Source organism: Nerophis ophidion, linkage group LG04 (assembly GCF_033978795.1).
Source record: "Nerophis ophidion isolate RoL-2023_Sa linkage group LG04, RoL_Noph_v1.0, whole genome shotgun sequence".
NCBI classification, from domain to species: domain Eukaryota; kingdom Metazoa; phylum Chordata; class Actinopteri; order Syngnathiformes; family Syngnathidae; genus Nerophis; species Nerophis ophidion.
In genome coordinates, this window is record NC_084614.1 from 14246673 (window position 1) to 14271700 (window position 25028).

General features: G+C 40.4%; 2 protein-coding genes across 5 annotated transcripts in view; both read left to right on the forward strand.

Annotated features, from left to right (window-relative positions):
- The window catches only part of clasp2 (cytoplasmic linker associated protein 2), a 136547-nt gene extending 131903 nt beyond the window's left edge, over nt 1–4644 (forward strand). The window contains exons 42-44 of the mRNA XM_061897143.1: nt 698–904; nt 3668–3784; nt 3867–4644. Coding sequence (XP_061753127.1) covers nt 698–904; nt 3668–3784; nt 3867–3941 — 399 coding nt within the window. The 3' untranslated portion in view covers nt 3942–4644. The remainder of the gene's footprint in view (nt 1–697; nt 905–3667; nt 3785–3866) is intronic.
- A 1264-nt stretch (nt 4645–5908) lies between these two features.
- The window catches only part of ubp1 (upstream binding protein 1), a 38317-nt gene continuing 19197 nt past the window's right edge, over nt 5909–25028 (forward strand). The window contains exons 1-8 of one of the 4 annotated variants that reach the window (XM_061897148.1): nt 5909–6213; nt 15503–15654; nt 19385–19461; nt 19534–19639; nt 23757–23863; nt 23937–24089; nt 24166–24276; nt 24344–24451. In XM_061897148.1, the coding sequence (XP_061753132.1) occupies nt 6077–6213; nt 15503–15654; nt 19385–19461; nt 19534–19639; nt 23757–23863; nt 23937–24089; nt 24166–24276; nt 24344–24451 (951 nt within the window). In that variant the 5' untranslated portion in view covers nt 5909–6076. Of the gene's footprint in view, nt 6214–6408; nt 7254–15502; nt 15655–19384; nt 19462–19533; nt 19640–23756; nt 23864–23936; nt 24090–24165; nt 24277–24343; nt 24452–25028 lie in introns of those variants that run through there. The other 3 variants (XM_061897145.1, XM_061897144.1, XM_061897147.1) reach the window with 3 other exon arrangements.

Sequence of the window (25028 nt, forward strand, 5' to 3'; positions counted from 1 at the left end):
CTTGATAATTTGACCCGCAGACCGGGGGGGCGGGGGGGCTTTTTTTTTTTTCTTTCTTTGTCATTACAAAGGGAGGTTTTTGTCATGAAAAAGGGAGGGTTTTGTCATGAAAAGGGGAGTTTTTTTGGGTTGGTGAAATAATTGTAAGTGTATCTTGTGTTTTTTATGTTGATTTAATATAAAAAAGTAAAAATAAAAAAATGTTAAAGAAAAAATAAAAGTTAATGAAAAATTATTCTGCGGCCCGGTACCAATCGAGCCGCAGCCCGGTGGTTGGGGACCACTGATATACTGTATATATAATATGTAAATATTGGTAAAAATGGTAAGTGGGTTATATTTGTGTAGCGCTTTTCTACCTTTTTAAGGGACTCAAAGCGCTTTGACAGTATTTCCACATTCACCCATTCACACACTGATGGAGAGAGCTGCCATGCAAGGCGCTAACCACGACCCATCAGGAGCAAGGGTGAAGTGTCTTGCCCCTCTCCCAACCGCGCCACTTCGTCCCCAATATTACATGTTATTTTATATTGCTAATACGGTACATTTTTTTGTCTACTTTATACCTTTTTGTTTTCGCCCTCTTTTTGTGCCCTTGTGTGCGTTGTCCTTTCCATCCTTGTAACTGAGCTCCTGTGTGGAACAATTGACATTGTGGATCAATAAAGTTAGTCTAATGCTGGTACGCCCGCAGGTGGTACGAGCGGCGGAAGAGACGGCGGCCATGTTGGCGTTGTCCATCAGTCCGGACCAGTGTATCAAAGTGCTGTGTCCCATCATCCAGTCGGCCGACTACCCCATCAACCTGGCAGCCATCAAGATGCAGACCAAGGTGGTGGAGAAGATTTCTCGCGAGAGCCTCGCCGGTCTTTTGCCCGAAATAGTGCCAGGACTCATACAGGTACGCACTCTCTCCTGTTACACCTGCCTTTCCATACCACCCCCTGTCCAATTAGGAACATTTCTGTGGCTGTAGGCAACTCCTGGTGTTTTTTTTTGTTTTTTTTTTATAAAAACGCCACAAGATGACAGTGGCTGTATGCGCTTTATGATGTTGCGACGCAGCTGTTGGCAAACTTATATTGTCATACTTTTCTTTATACTTTTACTCCATTACAGTGGTTTTCAAACTTTTTTTCACCGACTACCAGCATAATGACCCACATCGTCGTAGTAGGCCTAAGTATTAATTAAAAACAATGCAGATGATTCATTTGACAAGCATAGTCACGTTTTTGGCCACTGTAACATTACACACAGTTTGAATATAGGAAAATAAAACACTGTACTTTAATAAAGGCTTAGTGGCCACATATGTGGACAGCACCTTTTAGCTCTTATTTCCAAAATTGTGTACACTACTGAATTGGGGTCTTATGGCCACTTATGTGGACACTTATACTGCCATCTGGTGGTGTCAGAAGAGTATAACATACAATGGAATTTTGGGGGAAAAAGTGTAAAAATAAGAATTAGCACGTCACTAAACATGAAGTACATGTTTATGTACTTATGGACTAAGTACATCATATCAAAAGATGATTCTTAGTTTTTAATCTAAATAGGGTCCAATAATCCCAAATAGCAAAGATAAATAAAAAAAAGCATGTAAACAAATCAATCAATCAATGTTTATTTATATAGCCCTAAATCACAAGTGTCTTAAAGGGCTGCACAAACCACGACATCCTCGGTAGAGCCCACATAAGAGCAAACATCATGGGCCTTAAGAGGTTAATCAAGTGATTCTTTGGCGTACTCCTCGTCCCATTTGTTGATCGAGAGATGGAAGTAAAAAAATAAAATATTATGTCTGATTTATTTGTAACACATTTATGAGTGGGACCTTTTTGAATTCTTGAGAATTTTAGTGGGATTTTTTTTTTTTTTTTTAACTGTCATTGTTCGAAAATGAATGATTTAAAATTAATGTCATGAATTGTTGACCTGTTGAAGGCTACAATTACTTCTAATTTAAAAACTCTGTTTCCATATAAGTTGGGGAATTGTGTTAGATGTAAATATAAACGGAATACAATGATTTGCAAATCCTTTTCAACCCATATTCAGTTGAATATGCTACAAAGACAACATATTTGATGTTCAAACTGATAAACATTTTTTTTTTGTGCAAATATTCATTAACTTTAGAATTTGATGCCGGCAACACATGACAAAGAAGTTGGGAAAGGTGGCAAAAAGTACTGATTACGTTGAGGAATGTTCATCAAACACTTATATGGAACATCCCACAGGTGTGCAGGCTAATTGGGAACAGGTGGGTGCCATGATTGGGTAAAAAAGCAGCTTCCATGAAATGCTAAGTAATTCACAAACAAGGATGGGGCGAGGGTCACCACTTTGTAAGCAAATTGTCCAACAGTTTTAGAACAACATTTCTCAACGAGCTGTTGCAAGGAATTTAGGGATTTTACCATCTACGGTCCGTAAAATCATCAAAAAGTTCTGAGAATATGAAGAAATCACTGCACGTAAGCGATGATATTACGGACTTTTGATCTCTCAGGCGGTAGTGCATCAAAAACCGACATCAGTGTGTAAAGGATATCACCACATGGGCTCAGGAACACTTCATAAAACCACTCTCAGTAGCTACAGTTGGTCGCTGCATCTGTAAGTGCAAGTTAAAACTCTACTATGCAAAACCGAACCCATTTATCAACAATATCCTGAAACGCCGCCGGCTTGGCTGGGCCCGAGCTCACCTAAGATGGACTGATGCAAAGTGGAAAGGTGTTCTGTGGTCTGACAAGTCCACATTTCAAATTATATTTGGAAACAAAGGACGTGGTGTCCTCCGGAACAAAGAGGAAAACAACCATTCGGATTGTTATAGGCGCAAAGTTCAAAAGCCATCATCTGTGATGGTATGGGGGTGCATTAGTGCCCAAGGCATGGATAACTTACACATCTGTGAAGGCACCATTAATGCTGAAAGGTCCATACAGGTTTTGGAGCAACATATGTTGTCATCCAAGCAACGTTAGAATGGACGCCCCTGCTTATTTCAGCAAGACAAGTGTTACAACAGCGTGGATTTTGTAGAAAAGAGAGTGCGGGTACTTTCCTGGCCCGCCTGCAGTCCAGACCTGTCTCCCATCGAAAATGTGTACGCATTATGAAGCGTAAAATACGACAGCGGAGACCCCGGACTGTTGAACGACTGAAGCTCTACATAAAACAAGAACGGGAAAGAATTCCACTTTCAAAGCTTCAGCAATTAGTTTCCTCAGTTCCCAAACCTTTATTGAGTGTTGTTAAAAGAAAAGGTGATGTAACGCAGTGGTGAACATGCCCTTTCCCAACTAATTTGGCACGTGTTGCAGCCATTAAATTCTAAGTAATTATTATGAGTTTGAACATCAAATATCTTGTCTTTGTAGCGCATTCAATTGAATATAGGTTGAAAAGGATTTGCAAATCATTGTATTCCGTTTATATTTAGATCTAACACAATTTCCCAACTCATATGGAAACGGGGTCTGTATGTATATATGTATATATATATATATATATATATATATATATATATATATATATATATATATATATATATATATATATATATATATATACACTTGCAGTGTGTATATATTACATATTGTTATGAAGGTGTGGAGTGATGGTCCCCGTGTTCACACAGGGCTATGACAACTCCGAGAGCAGCGTGAGGAAAGCCTGCGTCTTCTGCTTGGTGGCCATCTACGCCGTGATCGGGGAGGACCTCAAACCGCACCTCAGCCAGCTGTCCAGCAGCAAGGTGGTCGTCCAAGCCAACCTGTGTCGTCAAAGTAAAAGCGCGCTCCCTAACGCCTGCCCTTTGTCCTCCCTCTGTGCCGCAGCTCAAGCTGTTGAATCTCTACATCAAGCGCGCCCAGTCGGGCTCCAGCGCCAGCGACCCCTCCGAGGGTCTATAGGAGGAAGGCGCCTTCTTGTGGTACTGCAACCCCGCCGCCTGTTTTGTCGTCGTTGGCTCACGCGCGCCAAGAACTAAAATACATGGGTACACTTGTGGACTTGAGTCTGGACTTGACAGTGACACATTAACCCGCTGCGCCTCCCCCCACCAGTGACGCTTGTCAAATACACCCTCCACCTGGCCACCTGTTGTCACTCATGGATTATGAAGATATAGAAATGTCCGTCCTCCACCACCTCATTGGCGTTACCACACCCTCTCTCCCTCCTCAAAAAGTAGCTCACTGGACTTTTATTTTGGCGAGTTTACTTTATTCGTCCCCTAAAAGTAAGGTGCCTGGTTTGTATTATTCAGTGGAGTCAAAATCCATGTGACAAAATGTCCGCCCTTTTCAGGAAGTACACCACAAAAGGTAGCCTATTTTATAATGATTACAATATTCAAATGGAATATGCCATGTCGCCCTTGCTTTTCTCTGGCTCCTCCCCCTCAGTCACCTGAGAAAGGTGTAGGAATGTATGATTTTATTCCTCCTTCCAACATCATGTCCCCAGCTCGATTCTACTTTTATTATTATTATTATTATTATAACTCGCTCGTGTCTTTTATGTAACATTTTCACTCTTATTTTGGCTCCTGACCCTCCCTCATGTGTATTTACAAAATGTGCTTACGATAAAATAAAGAACTCGTTCAGATCATCTTGTGAAGTTCCGGTGCAGCAGAATGAAAGCATGCTTAAAGGCCTACTGAAAGCCACTACTAGCGACCACGCAGTCTGATAGTTTATATATCAATGATGAAATATTAACATTGCAACACATGCCAATACGGCCTTTTTAGTTTATTAAATTGCAATTTTAAATTTCCCGCGATGTGTCCTGTTGAAAACGTCACAAAATGATGATGCGTGCGCGTGACGTCACCGGTGGTAGCGGACATGTTCTCCCAGCACCGATCACGGCTAAAAGTAGTCTGTTTTTATCGCATAATCACACAGTATTCTGGACATCTGTGTTGCTGAATCTTTAGCAATATGTTCAATTAATAATGGAGACTACAAAGAAGAAAGATGTTGGTGGAAAGCGGTGTATTGCAGCCGGCTGTAGCAACACAAACACAGCGTGTGTTCCTTTGTTTGTTGTGAAGCTTTACTATGGAAGGAGCGGTCAAGTGAACATGGTTCCCGACCACATGTAAACCGGCAGGTTTCGGTGAGAAAATTGTGGTATTAATTTGGCTCTTACCGTAAACATAAGCGGAGCTAGTGTCGTTCCTCCTGCAGCTGTCAAAGAGGCACCGCGACTTTCTTGGCTCCTCCATGGCTTCCTTCAGAGACACTGGTGGTCACCACAGCCCTCCGAATTTCAGGTATGACTATATAATCTCACTAAAACACTAGTAACACAATAGGCAGATAAGGGATTTTCCAGAATTATCCTAGTAAATGTGTCTAATAGCATCTGGATTGCTCCCACTGCCCTCGTCTTTTTTTTTTTTCTTTTCTAGTCTTTCACTCTCACTTTCCTCATCCACGAATCTTTCATCCTCGCTCAAATTAATGGGGAAATTGTCGCTTTCTCGGTCCGAATCGCTCTAGCTGCTGGTGGCTATGATTGTAAACAATGTGAGGAGCTCTACAACCAGTGACGTCACGCGCACATCGTCTGCTACTTCCGGTACAGGCAATGCTTTTTTATTAGCGACCAAAAGTTGCGAACTTTATCGTGGATGTTCTCTACTAAATCCTTTCAGCAAAAATATGGCAATATGGTGAAATGATCAAGTATGACACGTAGAATGGACCTGCTATCCCCGTTTAAATAAGAACATCTCATTTCAGTAGGCCTTTAGTAATACTAGCAATGGGTGAGTGGTGGTGTTGTTGTCAGTGTCAGCAGGGTGTTTCTTATGCAATGAGGCGGGTCTCCCCCCTCCCCTCCTGGAGCCAAAATAGCATGGCTCGGAGTCTGCAGCGACACTTTGACCGCGCGGCTCGGCCAGGGTCCGCTCGGCAGGCTCAATCATTGACCAGCTTGTACCGGAAGCCCGGAGGTTGAGGACCAGCAGCAGCAGTGGGGCCTCCACGCTGCGGCCCTGCAAGGCAACGTCCGCCGCAGCGGACATGAGCTCATGTTCGGCTCACACAACTGGCCCAGGTCGGCAGTGAGACCGCCGGCGTGGGACACCATGTTGTTCTGGCAGCCGTGCACCGAGAACTTCCGAACTCCCGTGCAGAGACTCGACGACGGCGCCGGAAGTCACACACGGTACATATTATTTATTTTCATTTTTTTTTATTCATGTGAATTTTATAGGAAGCGTTAACGACTTAGCGAGTTGCTGTCAACTTTTGCGAGTGTATTGTCGTTGCAAAGTGGGCGGGGCTCAGGGAGTGACGCCATACAAGGAGAGAGCCACGCGATTGGCTGACGGCGACAAGCTCGGCCTCTGATTGGCTGGTTCCCCCCCCCGCAACCCTGGTCGAGGACAGGCGGAGGGGAGCCATGTTGATGCCCGCGCCCGTGTCTCTCTCTGAAGGCTTCGAGGACGGCGGGCAAGCCGACGCGGTGACCCGGGGTGCAGCGCAATGAGAAGAGGAGGACGAGCCGGGGCGGCACCGGAGGGACTTGCAAGCCTTTAGTAGGACCCTGCTTCCCCCCTCCCTCCTCCACCCTTCCCCGGACATCATCACAGCAAAGCAACGGAAGTTGATGCTATTTAGCTCCGTAGCCGGGGTGGGTTGCACCCCGGGATTTCCTCCACCCAACTCCCGTTTGCCACTTTGTTTGTAACCGTCCCACATCGACGTAACCGACCAAAAAAACGTTTTCTTTTCGGGGAGTGGAACTTCCGCCGTAGTCCACTTGAAATGGTTCTCCGAAGCTAGCATGCTAGTTAGCATGTGACAGCTAGCTCGCGTCTCTCCGAGTCACGACCGTCTTTTTTTCTGGTTTCACTGGGGAGGAAAACAACAAGTTGACGGATGTAGCCCACCGCAGTGCGGGCATGGAGCTCCGTCCCGTGTCGGAAGAAAGCATTCCGTTCTCCTGGCTTGCGTGCCGAGCAGCGAGCGCCTAAGTTTCCTGGGCTGCGGACGTCCTCGCCTCGCCCCGCCGTCCTCCTCCCCGGCTCCCAACTCAAGCAAGCTGGCGGCCCCCCAGGTGGAAGCCGACGACAAGGAGCTCGGGCCCATGGCCTGGGTGCTCAAGATCGACGACGCCACCATCGAGTCCGGGCTGGTGCACGACTTCGATGCCAGCCTCTCCGGCATCGGGCAGGAGCTGGGGGCCGGAGCCTACAGCATGAGGTTAGACCCCCCCGGGTGTGGTGGAGTGGGTTCAGGCGGACGACTTTAGTGTGTGATGGAGTGCCTTTGTTTTGGAGTCCCTTTGTTTTAAAGGCCTACTGAAATGAGATGTTCTTATTTAAACGGGGATAGCAGGTCCATTCTATGTGTCATACTTGATCATTTTGCGATATTGCCATATTTTTGCTGAAAGGATTTAGTAGAGAACGTCGACGATAAAGTACGCAACTTTTGTTCGCTAATAAAAAAGCCTTGCCTGTACCGGAAGTATCAGACGATGTGCGTGTGATGTCACAGGTTGTGGAGCTCCTCACATCTTCACATTGTTTACAGTCATGGCCACCAGCAGCGAGAGCGATTCGGACCGTAAAAAAGGGATGATTTCCCCATTAATTTGAGCGAGGATGAAAGATTTGTGGATGAGGAAAATGAGAGTGAAGGACTAGGGAAAAAGGAAAGACAGGGCAGTGGGAGCGATTCAGATGTTATTATTATTATTATCATTGGGGCGGCATGGCTCGGTTGGTAGAGCGGCCGTGCCAGCAACTTGAGGGTTGCAGGTTGGATTCCCGCTTCCGCCATCTTAGTCCGCTGTGTCCTTGGGCAAGACACTTTACCCACCTGCTCCCAGTGCCACCCACGCTGGTTTAAATGTAACTTAGATATTGGGTTTCACTATGTAAAGCGCTTTGAGTCACTAGAGAAAAGCGCTATATTAATATAATTCACTTCACTTATTAGACCAGTGGTTCTTAAAGACCTACTGAAATGAGAATTTCTTATCCAAACGGGGATAGCAGGTCAGTTCTATGTGTCATACTTGATCATTTCGCGATATTGCCATATTTTTGCTGAAAGGATTTAGTAGAGAACATCGACAATTAAGTTCACAACTTTTGGTCGCTAATAAAAAAGCCCTGCCTGTACCGGAAGTAGCAGACGATGTGCGTGTGACGTCACGGGTTGTGGAGCTCCTCACATTGTTTACAATCATGGCCACCACCAGCAAAAGCCATTCGGACCGAGAAAGTGACGATTTCCCCATTATTTTGAGTGAGGATGAAAGATTTGTGGATGAGGAAAGTGAGAGTGAAGGACTAGGGAACAAAGAAAAAAGACAGTGCAGTGGGACCGATTCAGATGTTATTAGACCAGTGGTACCATAAAGGCCTGCGATGAGGTGGCGACTTGTACAGGGGTTACCCCGCCTTCCACCCGATTGTAGCTGAGATAGGCGCCAGCGCCCCCCGCGACCACGAAAGGGAATAAGCGGTAGAAAATGGATGGGATAGATGGTTTCTTAAAGGCCTACTGAAATGAGATTTTCTTATTTAAACGGGGATAGCAGGTCCATTCTATGTGTCATACTTGATCATTACACGATATTGCCATATTTTTCTGAAAGGATATAGTGGAGAACATCGACGATAAAGTTCACAACTTTTGGTCGCTAATAAATTGAAGCGACTTTTTCCCGGTGTTAGCAGACGATGTGCGCATGACGTCACGGGTTGTAGAGCTCACATCTGAACATTGTTTACAATCATGGCCACCAGCAGCGAGAGCAATTCGGACCGAGAAAGCGACAATTTCCCCATTAATTTAAGCGAGGATGAAAGATTCGTGGATGAGGAAAGTGAGAGTGAAGGACTAGAAGAAAAAAAAAGACAGCTCAGTGGGAGCGATTCAGATGTTTTTAGACCAGTGGTTCTTAATGTGTGATGGAGTCCCTTTGTTTTTGTTTTGGGCAGGGCGCCATCGTCGCACTTTTAATGTCGCCCTCATTCTTGCTGGGACATACACTATTAATTGGTTCCCCACCCGTTCATAGGTCATGTGCTCCCAAAATCTGCCCGCGAGTGTCCGCGTTTGTGCTACGTTAAACCCAAATAAACACTATTACACGAAACACATGGAATATGTTAAAAATGACAGAACGTCTCAATGAGTCGCACCCCTCCTTTACATAGCAAATGTGACAATATCACTGGTATTCTTTACTGCTACGTAAACACCCCGGCTTATCAAAATCTCCCCAAACTTGTCCCAAGCATTTGTCATTATAGCTTTTGTTATTAAGGTGTAATTAACGTGTTATTACTCACAAACTCCCCAAACTTGTATTAATTGGTTCCTTTTCTCATGGCAAATATGACAATAACACTGCCATTCTTTACTGCTACCTTTGTGCCGTGAGAGCTTTTAACTTAGTCTATTTTCTGACTAGTGATGTCATCCAACCCCCCATCTTGTCAAAATCTCCCCAAACGTTTGTCATTTGTCATTACAGTTTTCGTTATTAATGTGTAATGAACGTGTTATTATTAACAATATCCCCCAAATTGTATTAATTGGTTCCTTAAAAAGAACATCCTTTCATAATTCATGTGCTCTCAAAATTGTGTTTGTGCTAAGTTAAACCCAAATAAACACTAAACACATGAAATATGTTAAAAAAGACAGGAAACAGGAAGTGTCAGTGAGTCGCACACCTTCTTTATATCACAAATATGACAATAACACTGCCATTCTTTACTGCTATGTTTGTGCCGCAACGGCTTTTAACTTAGTCTAAAATGTATTTTCTGACTAGTGATGTCATCCAACCCCCCCATCTTGTCAAAATCTCCCCAAACGTTTGTCATTTGTCATTACAGTTTTTGTTATTAATGTGTAATGAACGTGTTATTATTAACAATCTCCCCAAACTTGTATTAATTGGTTCCTTAAAAAGAACATCCTTTCATAATTCATGTGCTCTCAATATTTTTGTGCTAAAACAAACCCAAATAAACGCTAAACACATGAAATATGTTAAAAAAGACAAGAAACAGGAAGTGTCAATCAGTCGCACCCCGTCTTTACGTCACAAATATGACAATAACACTGCCATTCTTTACTGCTATGTTTGTGCCCTAATGGCTTTTAAGTTAGTCTAAAATGTATTTTCTGACTAGTGATGTCATCCAACCCCCCATCTTGTCAAAATCTCCCCAAACGTTTGTCATTTGTCATTACAGTTTTCGTTATTAATGTGTTATTATTCACAATCTCCCCAAACTTGTATTAATTGATTCCTGAAAAGGAGCATCCTTTCATAATTTGTGTGCTCCCAAAATTGTGTTTGTGTTTATTAAACCCAAATAAACACTACACATGAAATATGTTAAAAAAGACAGGAAACAGGAAGTGTCAATGAGTCGCATCCCTTCTTCACATCGCAAATATGACAATAACACTGCCTTTTTTTTACTGTTATGTTTGTGCCGTAACAGTTTTTTACTTGGTCTAAAATACATTTTTTGACTAGTGATGTCATCCAACCTCCCATCCCTAAACTTGTCCCAAACGTTTGTGCTAATAACATTTTTGTGGAACTATTACAGTTTGTAGGCTATGGGGCAGGTTTTATGTTAGTAACATAACAAAAACTATAGTAATTAAACAAAAACAGTTTAAAACAAGGTGTGTGCGTGTGGTAGAGGGGGGGTGACATTTATAAAAAAATTTATTATATGCAAGAATGTATATAGAAAATGTATTTTAGAATAACAAAAAATCGTTAGGGCACAAAGGTAGCACTAAAGAATGGCAGTGTTATTGTCATATTTGCGATGTAAAGAAGGGGTGCGACTCATTAACACTTCCTGTTTCCTGTCATTATTAAATATTTCATGTGTTTAGTGTTTATTTGGGTTTAATTGAGCACAAACACAATTTTGGGAGCACATGAATTATGAAAAGATGCTCTTTTTGAGGAACCAATTAATACAAGTTTGGGGGGATTGTGAATAATATGTTCATTACACATTAATAACAAAAACTGCAATGACAAATGACAAACGTTTGGGGAGATTTTGACAAGATAGGGGGTTGGATGACATCACTAGTCAAAAAAATTATTTTAGACCAAGTTAAAAACCGTTACGGCACAAACATAGCAGTAAAGAAAGGCAGTGTTATTGTCATATTTGTGATGTAAAGAAGGGGTGCGACTCATTGACACTTCCTGTTTCCTGTCATTTTTAACACATTGCATGTGTATAGTATTTATTTGGGTTTAATTTAGCACAAACGCAATTTTGGGAGCACAAATTATGAAAGGATGCTCTTTTTGAGGAACCAATTAAAACAAGTTTGGGAAGATTGTGAATGATTACACAATAACAAAAATTGTAATGACAAATGACCAATGTTTGCGAACAAGTTTGGGGAGATTTTGACAAGATGGGAGGTTGGATGACATCACGAGTCAGAAAATAAATTTGAGACTAAGTTAAAAACAAAGGTAGCAGTAAAGAATGTCAGTGTTATTGTCATATTTGCGATTAACACTTCCTGTTTCCTGTCATCCATTCATCCATTTTCTACTGCTTGTCCCTTTTGGGGTCGTGGGGGTTTGCTGGAGCCTATCTCAGCTGCATTCGGGCGGAAGGCAGTGTACACCCTGGACAAGTCGCCACCTTATCGCAGGGCCCTGTTTCCTGTCATTTTTAACATATTTCATGTGTATAGTGTTGATTTGGGTTTAATTGAGCACAAACAAAATTTTGGAAGCACAAATTATGAAAGGATGCTTTTTTGGAGGAACCAATTAATACAAGTTTGGGGCGATTGTGAATAATAACATGTTAATTACACAATAATAACAAAAATTGTTATGACAAACGTTTGGGGAGATTTTGACAAGATGGGGGGTAGGATGACATCACTAGTCAAAAAATGTATTTTAGACCAAGTTCAAAACCGTTAGGGCACAAAGGTAGCACTAAAGAATGGCACTGTTATTGTCATATTTGCGATGTAAAGAAGGGGTGCACCATTATTGACATTTTCTGTTCATTCTTCAAAAAATGCAAATCACACATTTGTGTGTGGAGTTGTAATAATGATGGTTAAAAATGTAGCTTTTTTTTTTTTTACACTGAATTTATGTAACTGATTTTTTAGCATTTGAATTTCATTATTTATCGACTTATGATGACAATTTAATTTTTTACCAAAAATGCGTGTGTTTAAGATTGAGTGTTTTAAAATTCAGTGTATAAAAAACAAATCAGAGTTTTAAAATTCAGTGTGAAAACTTTCAGTGTTTTAAAATTCAGAGTATAGAAAATCATTGTTTTAAAATTCACTTGTAAAAAAAAATGTAATGTATAAAAATTCAGTGTATGAAAATTCAGTGCAACACTAAATGTTCTCTGGTGTGTGAATGTGAGTGTGAATGTTGTCTATCTGTGTTGGCCCTGCGATGAGGTGGCGACTTGTCCAGGGTGTACGCCGCCTTCCGCCCGAATGCAGCTGAGATAGGCTGCAGCACCCCCCGCCACCTCAAAAGGGACAAGCAGTAGAAAATGGATGGATGGAAAAAGCAAGACTCACTTTCAGTAAATTAGGACTGGAAAAACAATCGATCCTGTCTCAGAACCAGCCAATGAGGTGTCAAGTTTGAAGTCACATGACACAGTGCCCTATGCCCTGCATATTACAGCATAAAAAACATTTCAATACTGTATATTTTCAAACCGTAGAAAAAATTCCAATGGTTAGAATCTGCACTTTTGAGTGACATACGACGCTCTGCTTCATGCAGAGTGGGCGCAGAGTGGGCAGGGTTTGATTACAGAGCAAAAAAGCCTGATAGCGAGTGTCAGACGGAGGCAGATTTCTACAAGAAAGTTCTGCAGAATCCAATAAGTCAGTGTTTATTTTACCCTTGCCGTTTGTTTTGCTGTGTTTATCGCATCTTTGTTGTCCTTGCTTGATAATAAAACATGTCGATGGTGTCATAAAATATACTTGACCGAGTCTATTTAGGTCCAGAATGCTGGAGACGAACGTGGCGCGCTTTCTTACCTTCGCCAAACAGGTTGTGTTTTCGCCAGGGTTTGTTAAAACAGACGTGTAACGCAAAAGACAGACACTTTGGACCTGCTTGTCCTTCTTTCAAAAGTTCATTTAAAAAAAGAATGTTGGTACAAATGATTTTGTCGCTAATACAGCGAGTCGTGGCAACATAGGGCTGGTAACCCGAGAGAGAATCTTTCGGCCAGCCAAAATTGCCAGAAAATAGATAGATAGTACTTTATTGATTCCTTCAGGAGAGTTCGTTCAGGAAAATTAAAAGTACCATTACATCCCAAGGACATTATTTTTACATAATGATGTTTGTACTACGTTATATTGTATGTTTTCATCTAAAAGTTAGATTTATTGGAAATCATGTTTCGTGTTAAAATGATGTTTTACATGTCCAAGCACTGATTAAGTTAATTTCATTTCCGTTGAATCGCAACACAAGTTTTTCCGGAGGTACCACCTAATTTTGATATGTCAATAATACTGTCTATAATAGCCATCCAATTCCAGGAGAATTCCCTAAACGAGTGTAATATTGCGGGTGGCATTTATTACAAGTAAAGATGACATTATTGTCAGCTTGATTATGTAAGCATGAGGAAACAGTGCACTCTTTGACACTGCACGGTTTCGTGTCGGGTCAGCCGAGGACACGTCTGCACTGGCTGCCAACAGGGTGAGGCGGGTGTGTGTGTGTCTGTGTGTCAGCAGTTGATGCGATCATTTGTCCTGCTTCAGTCTCATGCATACATAATGCATGCATATATAATGTTCGCATATATAATACATGCATACATAATGTGTGTGTATATATACTGCTTGCACATGTAATGTAAGCATATACAATGAATACATATGTTTGCATATATAACGCATGCATACATAATATATGCACGTATAATGCATGCACATGTAATAGATGCATATATTATGTATGCATATACGACATATGCATGCATAATATATGTGCATATAATGCATGGTTGTATGCATAATGTATGTGCATATAATGCATGCATATATAACGTTTGCATATATAATACATGGATACATAATGTATGTATACATAGTGAATGCACATATAATGTAAGCACATATAATGAATACATATATGTTTGCATATATAATGCATGCACATATAATGTTTGCATGTATAATCCATGCATACATAATATATGCACATATATGCATATATTATGCATGGATATACAACACATGTATACATAATATATGCATGTGCAGTGTTTGCATGTATAATGCGTACATACATAATGAATGCATATATAATGTGCATACATAATGTATGTATATATAGTGCATGCACCTGTAATGTAAACATATATAACGTGTGCATACATAAGATATGCACTTATAATATATGCACATATAATACATGCATATTCAACAAATGCATTCATAATATATGTACATACAAACCCTGTTTCCATATGAGTTGGGAAATTGTGTTAGATGTTGCGATTTGAATGTGTCGTGCATAGATTTGGTCTCCCAAAGCTTTGGTAATAAAAAATCAAGATAAGCTACTCTGTGTCAGGATTCATTTAAAACCATCTTATGTATCATCTAACGAACTCTGGGGGGTGACCGGCAGAAGACCGGGACAGAACACAACAATGTAAATATAAACGGAATACAATGATTCGCAAATCCTTTTCAACCCATTTTCATTTGAATGCACTACAAAGACAAGATATTTGATGTTCAAACTCATAAACTTTTTTTTTTTTCTTTTTTTTTTGCAAATAATCATTAACCTTAGAATTTGATGCCAGCAACACGTGTCAAAGAAGTTGGGAAAGGTGGCAATGAATACTGATAAAGTTTAGAAATGCTCATCAAATACTTATATTTACATCGAACACAATTTCCCAACTCATATGGAATCGGGGTTTGTATAATGCATGCATATATAATGTTTGCATATATAATACATGCATACATAATATATGTACATACAATGCATGCATATATAATACATGCATACATAATGTATGTGCATACATAATGTATAATATATGCAGTTATAATGAGTGCACATATAATATCTGCATATACACACATAATACATGTAGTACATAAAATGCATGCATATATATTATGTATGCATATAAAACACATGCATACATAATATATGTATATCAGGGGTTTGTACATATAAGGCGTGCATACATAATGACTGCATATATATAAGGTGCAATATATAATGTCAGGCTGCTGCTAAGACATGTGATGGATGGTCAGCGTTTGTCGCTTCTCCTAAAAATGGGAGGATCCATAATGCCATGAAGGAAGGATGTGCTATTTAGACAACAAGCACATAGTAGTTTCACACACTCGCCTTTCTCTCTCTCTCTCTCTCTCCCTCCCAGCGACGTGCTGGCCCTGCCCATCTTCAAGCAGGAGGACTCCAGCCTGCCCCCAGTAAACGAGACCAAAAACCCGCCATTCCAGTACGTGCTGTGCGCCGCCACCTCGCCGGCCGTCAAGCTGCACGACGAGACGCTCACATACCTCAACCAAGGTGGGTGTCCTGGGCACCTGCGTCTTGCACGGATGCAGACCAGGCGTGGAAAGTATCAAGTCTATAAGAGTCCCGGCAGGTTTACGTTCAAAATGTGGCACCTCTGGATCAGATCTGGTCTTGTCGCCTTGGATACACGCATGATAAGTCGGAGCAATAGTGACGACATATCCATTCATCCAGTAACGTTTTTTTCAAATGCTCCAGTGAGGTGAGATTACCTGCAATGTGCTGTAAGGTGACGGAGGGTGAACAAATCAAGCTCTCCCTTTTCCCGAAACATCCCCTGAGTTGTTTGTAAACAAACATGGACGTCCACGGTGTGGGACGCGTTTACGTTTCCCGGAGAAGACGTTTACTGGTGCTACTTGCACCAAATGTGCTGCACACATTCCGCAATGGAAAATAAAAATCATACCTTAACACATTCAACCGAATCAGTCACCTGAAATGAAGCGCCGGCAAGAATATGTGGCAGAGAAAAGTGTACACAAACTGCGGTTAAATCATTAAAAAAATTAAAAATGAATATTGAGATAGGCTCCAGCGACCCCAAAAAGGGAGAAGCGGTAGAAAAATGAATGGATGTTATAACCATCCATTTTCTGCCGCTTTTGTGGTCGTATCATGAGAAATTAATTTAAAAGTTCAAGTAGCAATGATTGTCACACACACACTAGGTGTGGCAAAATTATTCTCTGCATTTGACCCATAACCCTTGATGACCCCCTGGGAGGTGAGGGGAGCAGTGAGCAGCAGCGGTGGCCATGCCCGGGAATCATTTCTGGTTATTTAACCCCCAATTCCAACCCTTGAATCTGAGTGCCAAGCACGGAGGTAATGGCTCCCATTTTTATAGTCTTTGGTATGATTAGGCCGGGGTTTTAACTCACAACCTACCCATCTCAGCGCGGACCCTCTAACCCAGTGGTCCCCAAACTTATTGACTCGGGGGCCGCATAGGGTTAAAATAATTTGGCCGGGGGCCGGACTATACACATACACATACATATATATATATATGTAATATATATATGTAATATATATATGTAATATATATATATATATATATACATGTATATATGCACATACATATAAATACACACACGCGCATATATATGTATATATATACATACAAATACATATATATATATATATATATATATATATTAGGGATGCACCGATTAATCGGTAACCGAATATATTCGGCCGAATATGGCAAAAAAAGCCACATTCGGCCTTCGGTGGAATGAGTTAAGAACAAGGCCGAATAGTGGCGTGTGACACAATTTTTTGACGCGGTGACGCAATCAACCAACGTGCGGTGACGTTAGGATATGTTGTGTACCTGTATAAGTGTATGAGGTTACAAGCACACAGTTATTGAGATTTACTAGGGCCTCTGTTTACATTATTAGCCTGTTGTGTAGGCTACCTGTATAAGTGTAAGAGGTTATAAGCACACACTTAATTGAGATTTACTTGAGCCTTCTGTTTACATTATTAGCATATCTACTGTGGCTAAGCAGACTTTTGCTAAAAGGACAATAATTAATTTGTTGTTGGTTTATCCACTTTAATGCACTTTATTTTTTTGGGAATGCATGTTTCGTTTGAAGGCCTAATATAAATGAAAAACTTTGTGCTTTTTTTTTGAAAAGCAAAGGCTACTGGAATATTAAAAAAATGTCAATATGCAATAAAAAGTTACTTTATTTGAAAAACATGTCTAAATATTTATTCTAGGCTATTTATGCAATATAAAAAAAATTGTGAAAAACTGCATTCATTATTCAGTATTCGGCCTTCGGCCAAGCGTTTAAGTTTTATTCGGCTTCGGCCACAAATTTTCATTTCGGTGCATCCCTAATATATATATATATACACACACACACACACACACACACACACATACATATATATTCCTCGCACACTAATTGCCTTAAAACATGACATCAAGTGCGCACTCCATCGATGGAAAAATGCATTTTCAGACAATACGATTTGCCTGAGTGGCTAGGAGACACAGAGTAAAGCAGTAGAAAATGGATTAGAAGACAGATTTTTCAAAACAATTGTTTATATTTTTTTAAAACTTGGGACTTCCCGCGGGCCGTAGTTTGGCGACCCCTGGTCTAACCACTAGGCCACTGAGTAGGATACAATTATTACTGTTATCAGTAGGAGCAGGAAGTTCCAGCCTGGACAAGAGTTCATATTTCACACCATAAACACAATTTAAACTGCTAAACAGTATTGTATATCAAAAAATGATAACAAAGAGGTGATGGATCAACAAGCTGCTGTCTTGACCAGCGCACACACACACACACACACACAAGTCCCGTCGGTGCCCTCACAAACAATCAGAAACCTCCCAAAATCCTTAATTTCAACAACCATATAGTTACAATAAAAAACAATTGAAAAAGTAAAATCCACTTGTTTTAACATGGGCAAAGGAAGAGCTGACTGGAGGCGCCGCTGACTGGGAGTAGCTCCTCTGTTCTGGCATCTGTTTCCTCAAAATTTTGGTACCATCACAATTAAAAGTTGTCTTGGTACAATTCTTGCGTACTTGTCAGCACCATTAATGTACTCCTCGTTAAGATATTAAAAAAAAAATTTATAACTCCCGAGTTTTATTATTATTTCATGTGTTGGTATCCATATTGGCTTGAAAAAAATGTATCGTGCATCCCTACTTTTTACGTGGATTGATTTATTTCACAAATTTTAATACATTTTTAGCGTTTAGTGAGCGTTTATTTTACATTTAAGATGTTCTTATTTCTTCTTGAAAAAAATGTATCGCACATCCCTACTTTTTTTTTCTTCCATCCACAAGGATTTATTTCACTAATTTTTATCATTTTTTGCCATTTGGGGAGCTTTTATTTTACATTTGAGATGTTCTTCATTCTTCAGATTAGTTAATTATTTTATGTGTCCGTATCCATAATGATTTGAAAAAAATATATCGTACATCCCTACTATTTTTTTCTTCCATCCACGTGGATTGATTTATTTCACTAATTTAATTTAAAAAAAATTGCGTTTAGGGAACATTCATATCAAATTTAATGTTCTTATTTCTTCAGAATATTTTATTATTATTTCATGTGTCTGTATCCATATTCTGCGACTTGTCCAGCGTGTAACCTGCCTTCCGCCCGATTGTAGCTGAGATAGGCGCCAGTGCCCCCCGCGACCCCGAAAGGGAATAAGCGGTAGAAAATGGATGGATGGATGTATCCATATTGACATGAAAAAAATTGTATCGTGCATCCCTACTTTTTTTTCCCAATCCACGTGGATTGATTTATTTCACAAATTTTATTACAATTTTTTTTTGCGTTTAGGGATTACATTTAATGTTCTTATTTCTTCAGAATATTTTATTATTATTTTATTTGTCTGTATCTATATTGGCTTGAAAAAAATGTATCGTGCAACCCTACTTTTTTTTTCCAATTCATGTGGATTTATTTATTTCACTAAATTCATTTAATAAAAAAACAATTTTTTTTCATTTAAGCAACAATTTTCATTTGATGTATTCTTATTTCTTCAGAATATTTTATTATAATTTAATTAAATTTACATAAAACAATTCTTAATAATTTGAGTTAGTTCTTAGAATATTTAAATATTGACTTAGTCTTCCTTGCACGGCTGCACACAGAAATATCACACAATAAATCAACCAAATGACGTTTTGTGCTATCAGGCCAGTCTTACGAGGTACGCATGTTGGACAACAGGAAGCCCGATGAGTTGCCAGAACTCAACAACAAGCTGGTGAAGGTGGGTTTCTTGGCACGTGTGCACAGTGGTCACATATCCTCCTACATTGTGTGTTTGCTTGTGTTTGTGTAGAGCATCGTGAGAGTGGTGTTCCACGACCGGCGGCTGCAGTACACGGAGCACCAGCAGCTGGAGGGCTGGAAGTGGAACCGCCCCGGCGACCGTCTACTTGATATCGGTAATGACTTCTCACGCTTTCCAGTATTGTTCCTTAAAAGCAAATTTTTTCCACTGAGGGAAATTTTTCATTTTAAGAACCAATACAATATGTACAGTTTAGTACCAGGGACTAGGAAGAGTCAAAAAAGATATTAAAAATAAATCATATGTACTTGTTTTTTTTCAATGCTTAAAGGCCTACTGAAAGCCACTACTAGCGACCACGCAGTCTGATAGTTTATATGTCAATGATGAAATATTAACATTGCAACACATGCCAATACGGCCTTTTTAGTTTAATGAATTACAATTTTTAAATTTCCCGCGGAGTTTCTTGTTGAAAACGCCGCGGAATGATGACGTACATATTAGCCCAGCACCACTTACGGCTAAAAGTCGTCTCTTTTCATCGCATAATTACACAGTATTCTGGACTTCTGTGTTGCTGAATCTTTTGCAATTTGTTCAATTAATAATGGAGACGTCAAAGAAGAATGCTGTTGGGGGATTGCAGCTGCCTTTCACACAGAGCGGTCAGGCGAACATGTTTCTCCACGTCAACCAGCAAGTTTTTGGATGGGAAAATTGTGATATTAAGTCGGCTCTTACCGGAGACTTGAGTGGATTATGCGACCTCCTCCTGCAGCTGTGATCTCGGCTCTGTCACGCCAAATTGTTTCCCCCCTACAAAAACCTTCCCCCCGGAAGACATTTGGCATGACAGCCCCTCTAATGCCTGAAGGACCCCAATGAGGGCGTGATAATACCAAGTTATATGACTCTTAAGGGTTACAGCTGCAAAATTAGCCAAGCAAAAATTGCTTGAAAGGTTAGCATGCTGGATTGCTAATATTTTTTCCTCACAGTTATTTTTCACCAATGACAATCAGCCAATTATAATGCTTTTAAAACAGGCAGCTGTGTGGGCTACTTTAAGCAAGTTATATGACTCTTAAGGGTTACAGCTACAAAATTAGCCAAGCAAAAATAGCTTGAAAGGTTAGCATGCTGGAATGCTAATATTTTTTTCCTCACCGTTATTTTTCGCCAATGACAATCAGCCTATTATAATGCTTTTAAAACAGGCAGCTGTTTGGGCTGCTTTAAGGTCTTTCCACCCTCATTGGGGTCTTTCAGGCATTAGAGGGGCTGTCACGTCAAATGTCTTCCGGGGGGAAGTGTTTGTGTAGGGGGGAAGAAATTTAGCGTGACAGCTCCTCCATTGGCTTCTCTCAGAGACACTGGTGTTCACCGCAGCCCTCTGACTTTCAGGTATGACCTTATAATCTCACTAAAACACTATTAACACAATAAGCAGATAAGGGATTTTCCAGAATTATCCTAGTAAATGTGTCTAATAACATCTGAATCGGTCACACTGCCGTCGCCTGGAGCCGTCGGCTTTTTTTTTTTTTTTTTTTTAAGTGCTTCACTTTAACTTTCCTCATCCACGAATCTTTCATCCTCGCTCAAATTAATGGGGAACTTGTTGCTTTCTCGGTCCGAATTGCACTTGCTGCTGATGGCTTTTATTATAAACAATGTGAGGAGCTCCACAACCCGTGACGTCACGCGCACATCGTCTGCTACTTCCGGTACAGGCAAGGCTTTTTTATTAGCGACCAAAAGTTGCGAACTTTAACGTCGATGTTCTCTACTAAATCATTTCAGCAAAAATATGGCAATATCGCGAAATGATCAAGTATGACACATGGAATGGACCTGCTATCCCCGTTTGAATAAGAAAATCTCATTTCAGTAGGCCTTTAAATCACTAGTTTAATTTCTAGATCTATATGTCCATATATCATTTTTTTGTTTTCTATTTATTTTTTATATTTTATGCCATTTTTGTTAGTATTTTATGTCCTCTTTGTTAAAAGAAAACCCATCCATCCATCCATTTTCTACTGCTTATTCCCTTTTGGGTTCGCGGGGGGCGCTGGCGCCTATCTCAGCTACAATCGGGCGGAAGGCGGCGTGCACCCTGGACAAGTCGCCACCTCATCCCATTTTTTTTTTATGGCAAAAAAAAAATTTGCAATATTGTCCCCCCCAAAAAATTACCAAAATGGAATATTTGATGGAAGTAATTGGAGCCTGAAATTTGTCAATAATTCATAACATTTGTTTAAATTAGTTATAAATTTAAAAACAATTAAATTAATCAATTGTTAAAATCAATCCCACTAAATTTATTGGGGCTTCACTCATAAAAATGTTACAAATAAATAATACACTATTTTACTTTTTTCTTTTTAAAAAAATTACATTTACAACATTTTATGCCCTTTTTGTGAAAAGAAAATCTTGTTTTATTATGGCAAAAACACTAAATATGCAATGTTGTCCTCCCAAAAATATTTCAAAGTGCAATATTTGATGTGACGTAATTGGAGCCTTGAATAGGTCAATAATTCATAATGTTTATTTAAATTCATTGTTAATTTTTGAACAATGGCCGTTAAAAAAAATCCCACTAAAATTATTGGAGATCGACTCATAAAAGTGTTAAAAATACATAATACACTATTTAAATTATTTATATTTTCAACGCTCGCATCTTTAAAGCGTCTTCGGATCCATCTCTCCATTTTTTAAATACATTTTAGAACATTTTATGCCCTTTTTGTGAAAATAAAATCTTGTTTTATTATGGCAAAAACCCAAAATATGCAATATTGTCCCCCCCCCAAAAATTTTCGAAGTGCAGTTTTTGATATGAAGTAATTGAAGCATTGAATAGGTCAATAATTCCTAACATTTATTTGAATTCATTATTAATTTTTGAACAATGGGCGTTAAAATAAATCCCACTGAAATTATTGGAGATCCGAAAGGGTCCTGCTCATAAAAGTGTTAAAAATAAGTAATACACTATTTTAATTATTTATATTTTCAACACTTATATCTCTTTAGCATTTTCAGATCTTTCTGTCCATTTTTTTAATCAGTTTTAGAATATTTTATGACCTTTTTGTGAAAAGAAAATATTGCTTTGTTATGGCAAAACCCCAAAATATGCAATATTGCACCCCCCAAAAAATATTTCAAAATGGAATATTTGATGTGAAGTAATTGGAGCCTTGAATAGGTCAATAATTCATAATGTTTATTTAAATTCATTATTAATTTTTGAACAATGGCCATTAAAAAAAATCCCACTGAAATTATTGGAGATCCTAAAGGGCCCCGCTCATAAAAGAGTTAAAAGTAAGTAATACACTATTTTAATGATTTATATTTCCAACGCTTGCCTCTCTAAAGCATCTTTGGATCTAATCGTCTATTTTTTTAATTAGTTTTAGAATATTTTATGCCCTTTTTTTGAAAAGAAAATCTTGTTTTATTATGGCAAAAACACAAAGAATGCAATATTGCATTTCAAAGTGGAAAACTTGATGTGAAGTAATTGGAGCCTTGATTAGGTCAATAATAACATTTATTTGAATGTATTGTTATTTTTCGAGCAATGACCGTTAAGAAAAAACAACATTCATGACCGCTTTGTTATTAAAGTCAACAATGTAACTTATTCTAGTTACATTACACCTGTTTGCTCTTTTATGCCACTTTTTAAGTTTATTTATCAATAGTAGTTTTAGAATGTGGACACTCCTGATGTGTGTGTGTGTGTGTGTGTGCGCGCGCGTGCGAGCGTGCATGCGTGCGTGCCTGCCTAATGGGGACATCACTCTGTTTACACAGTCACCTTTAGGGGACCTCTGAGGGTATGGGGACCAAAAAAAACAGGTCCCCTAAATGGAAACCTTTTTAAATGATAGTCAGATCCATTCTGAAAATGCCTAAGTGATTTTTAAGCTTTGGCCCTTTAGTTTGAGTGTGAGACTTTTCAACTTTTAATTTTTTTTTAAATGGTCCTCACTGGTCACATACAAAGTTGTGTGAATAATGCAAAATGATTTAAATTTGGTCCCCATGAACCATGTTAACTCTTTTCCCCCAGGGTCCCAAGTAAGAATGATCAGCACATTATTTCATCAATCCAGAGATTTAAAGACGTGTATGAGCTAACTGGGCAGTGGACATTTTACCTCTTTTTTTTTAATGCCTCCACAACCTGTAGAAAGGGTGGTCCCCACAAGTCCTGATCAACAATTTGGTGTGTGTGGCAGATATTCCCATGTCGGTGGGCATTGTGGAGCCCAAGACGCACCTTTCCCAGCTGAATGCGGCCGAGTTCCTGTGGGACTTGAACAAAAGAGCGTCTGTGTTTGTGCAGGTAGTGCACTCGTCCTCCTCCCTTCCGACTCACTACCTCAAATCGTTTGATGGTTTGACCGCGGCCCCCGCAGGTGCACTGCATCAGCACCGAGTTCACGCCCAGGAAGCACGGCGGCGAGAAGGGCGTCCCCTTCAGGATTCAGTTCGACACCTTCGCTCAGGGAGACAACGGCGAGTACCTGGAGCACCTGCACTCGGCCTCCTGCCAAATTAAAGTCTTCAAGGTACGCCGTCGCCCTCTTGTGGTCGCTCCCGAGTCGTGCTTAAGTCTTTTCCCCCCTCCTCCGCCCCGCCTGTCAGCCAAAGGGCGCGGACCGTAAGCAGAAGACGGACCGGGAGAAGATGGAGAAGAGAAGCCCCCAGGAGAAGGAGAAGTACCAGCCTTCTTACGATACCACTATCCTGTGTGAGGTCAGTGCTGGCAGCAGACTCCGCCCGCCCGTCTCCGTCCTCGCCTCACCGCGTCTTTCGCACTTAGACCAGACTGGAGCCCATCATCGAGGAGGCCGGCGACCACGAGCTGAAGAAGTCCAGCAAGCGGACACTTCCTGCTGACTGCGGCGACTCTCTGGCCAAGAGAGGCAGCGTAAGCATCCCATTTCTTCTAGCCGCCCGCACATGCAGTAAGATACTAGAGCAGATCTGGGCAAATTCCATCTGGCCCTCGGACCACCGAGCACTGACATGACAGCCCGGATCAGGATTACAACACTGTTTTATTTTTAATATAGTGTCTCTGTGCTCTTCAGCAACTGTGTTGTTTGTCTCCGGTTCGCTCTCGCTCTCACTCCAACTCCAACACCTCTCTCTTCCCTGGCTGCTGCCTTTTAACAGAGCGACAGGTGATTAGATAATCAGACCCAAGTGGGCCATCTACGCACCTGTCGCTGATCTCGAAGCCGGTCCTGGCACACCCTGTTTCGCTGCAGGTCCGCAGGCCATGCCCCCCTCCACAGGCGGTGTGTCATAACGTTTTAGCATTCAATCAGACATCATTGTGATGTTTTGTATTAGTGTTCCTAAAAATAGATATAAGGGCCTCCCCCAGACACATTTTCTTCTGTAAATATGGCCCTCAGAGTCAACATGATTACCCGGGCCTGTACTAAAGACACACGGTATTCATCAAAACTGCTTCCTCACCTGACCTGACACTTTTGCAC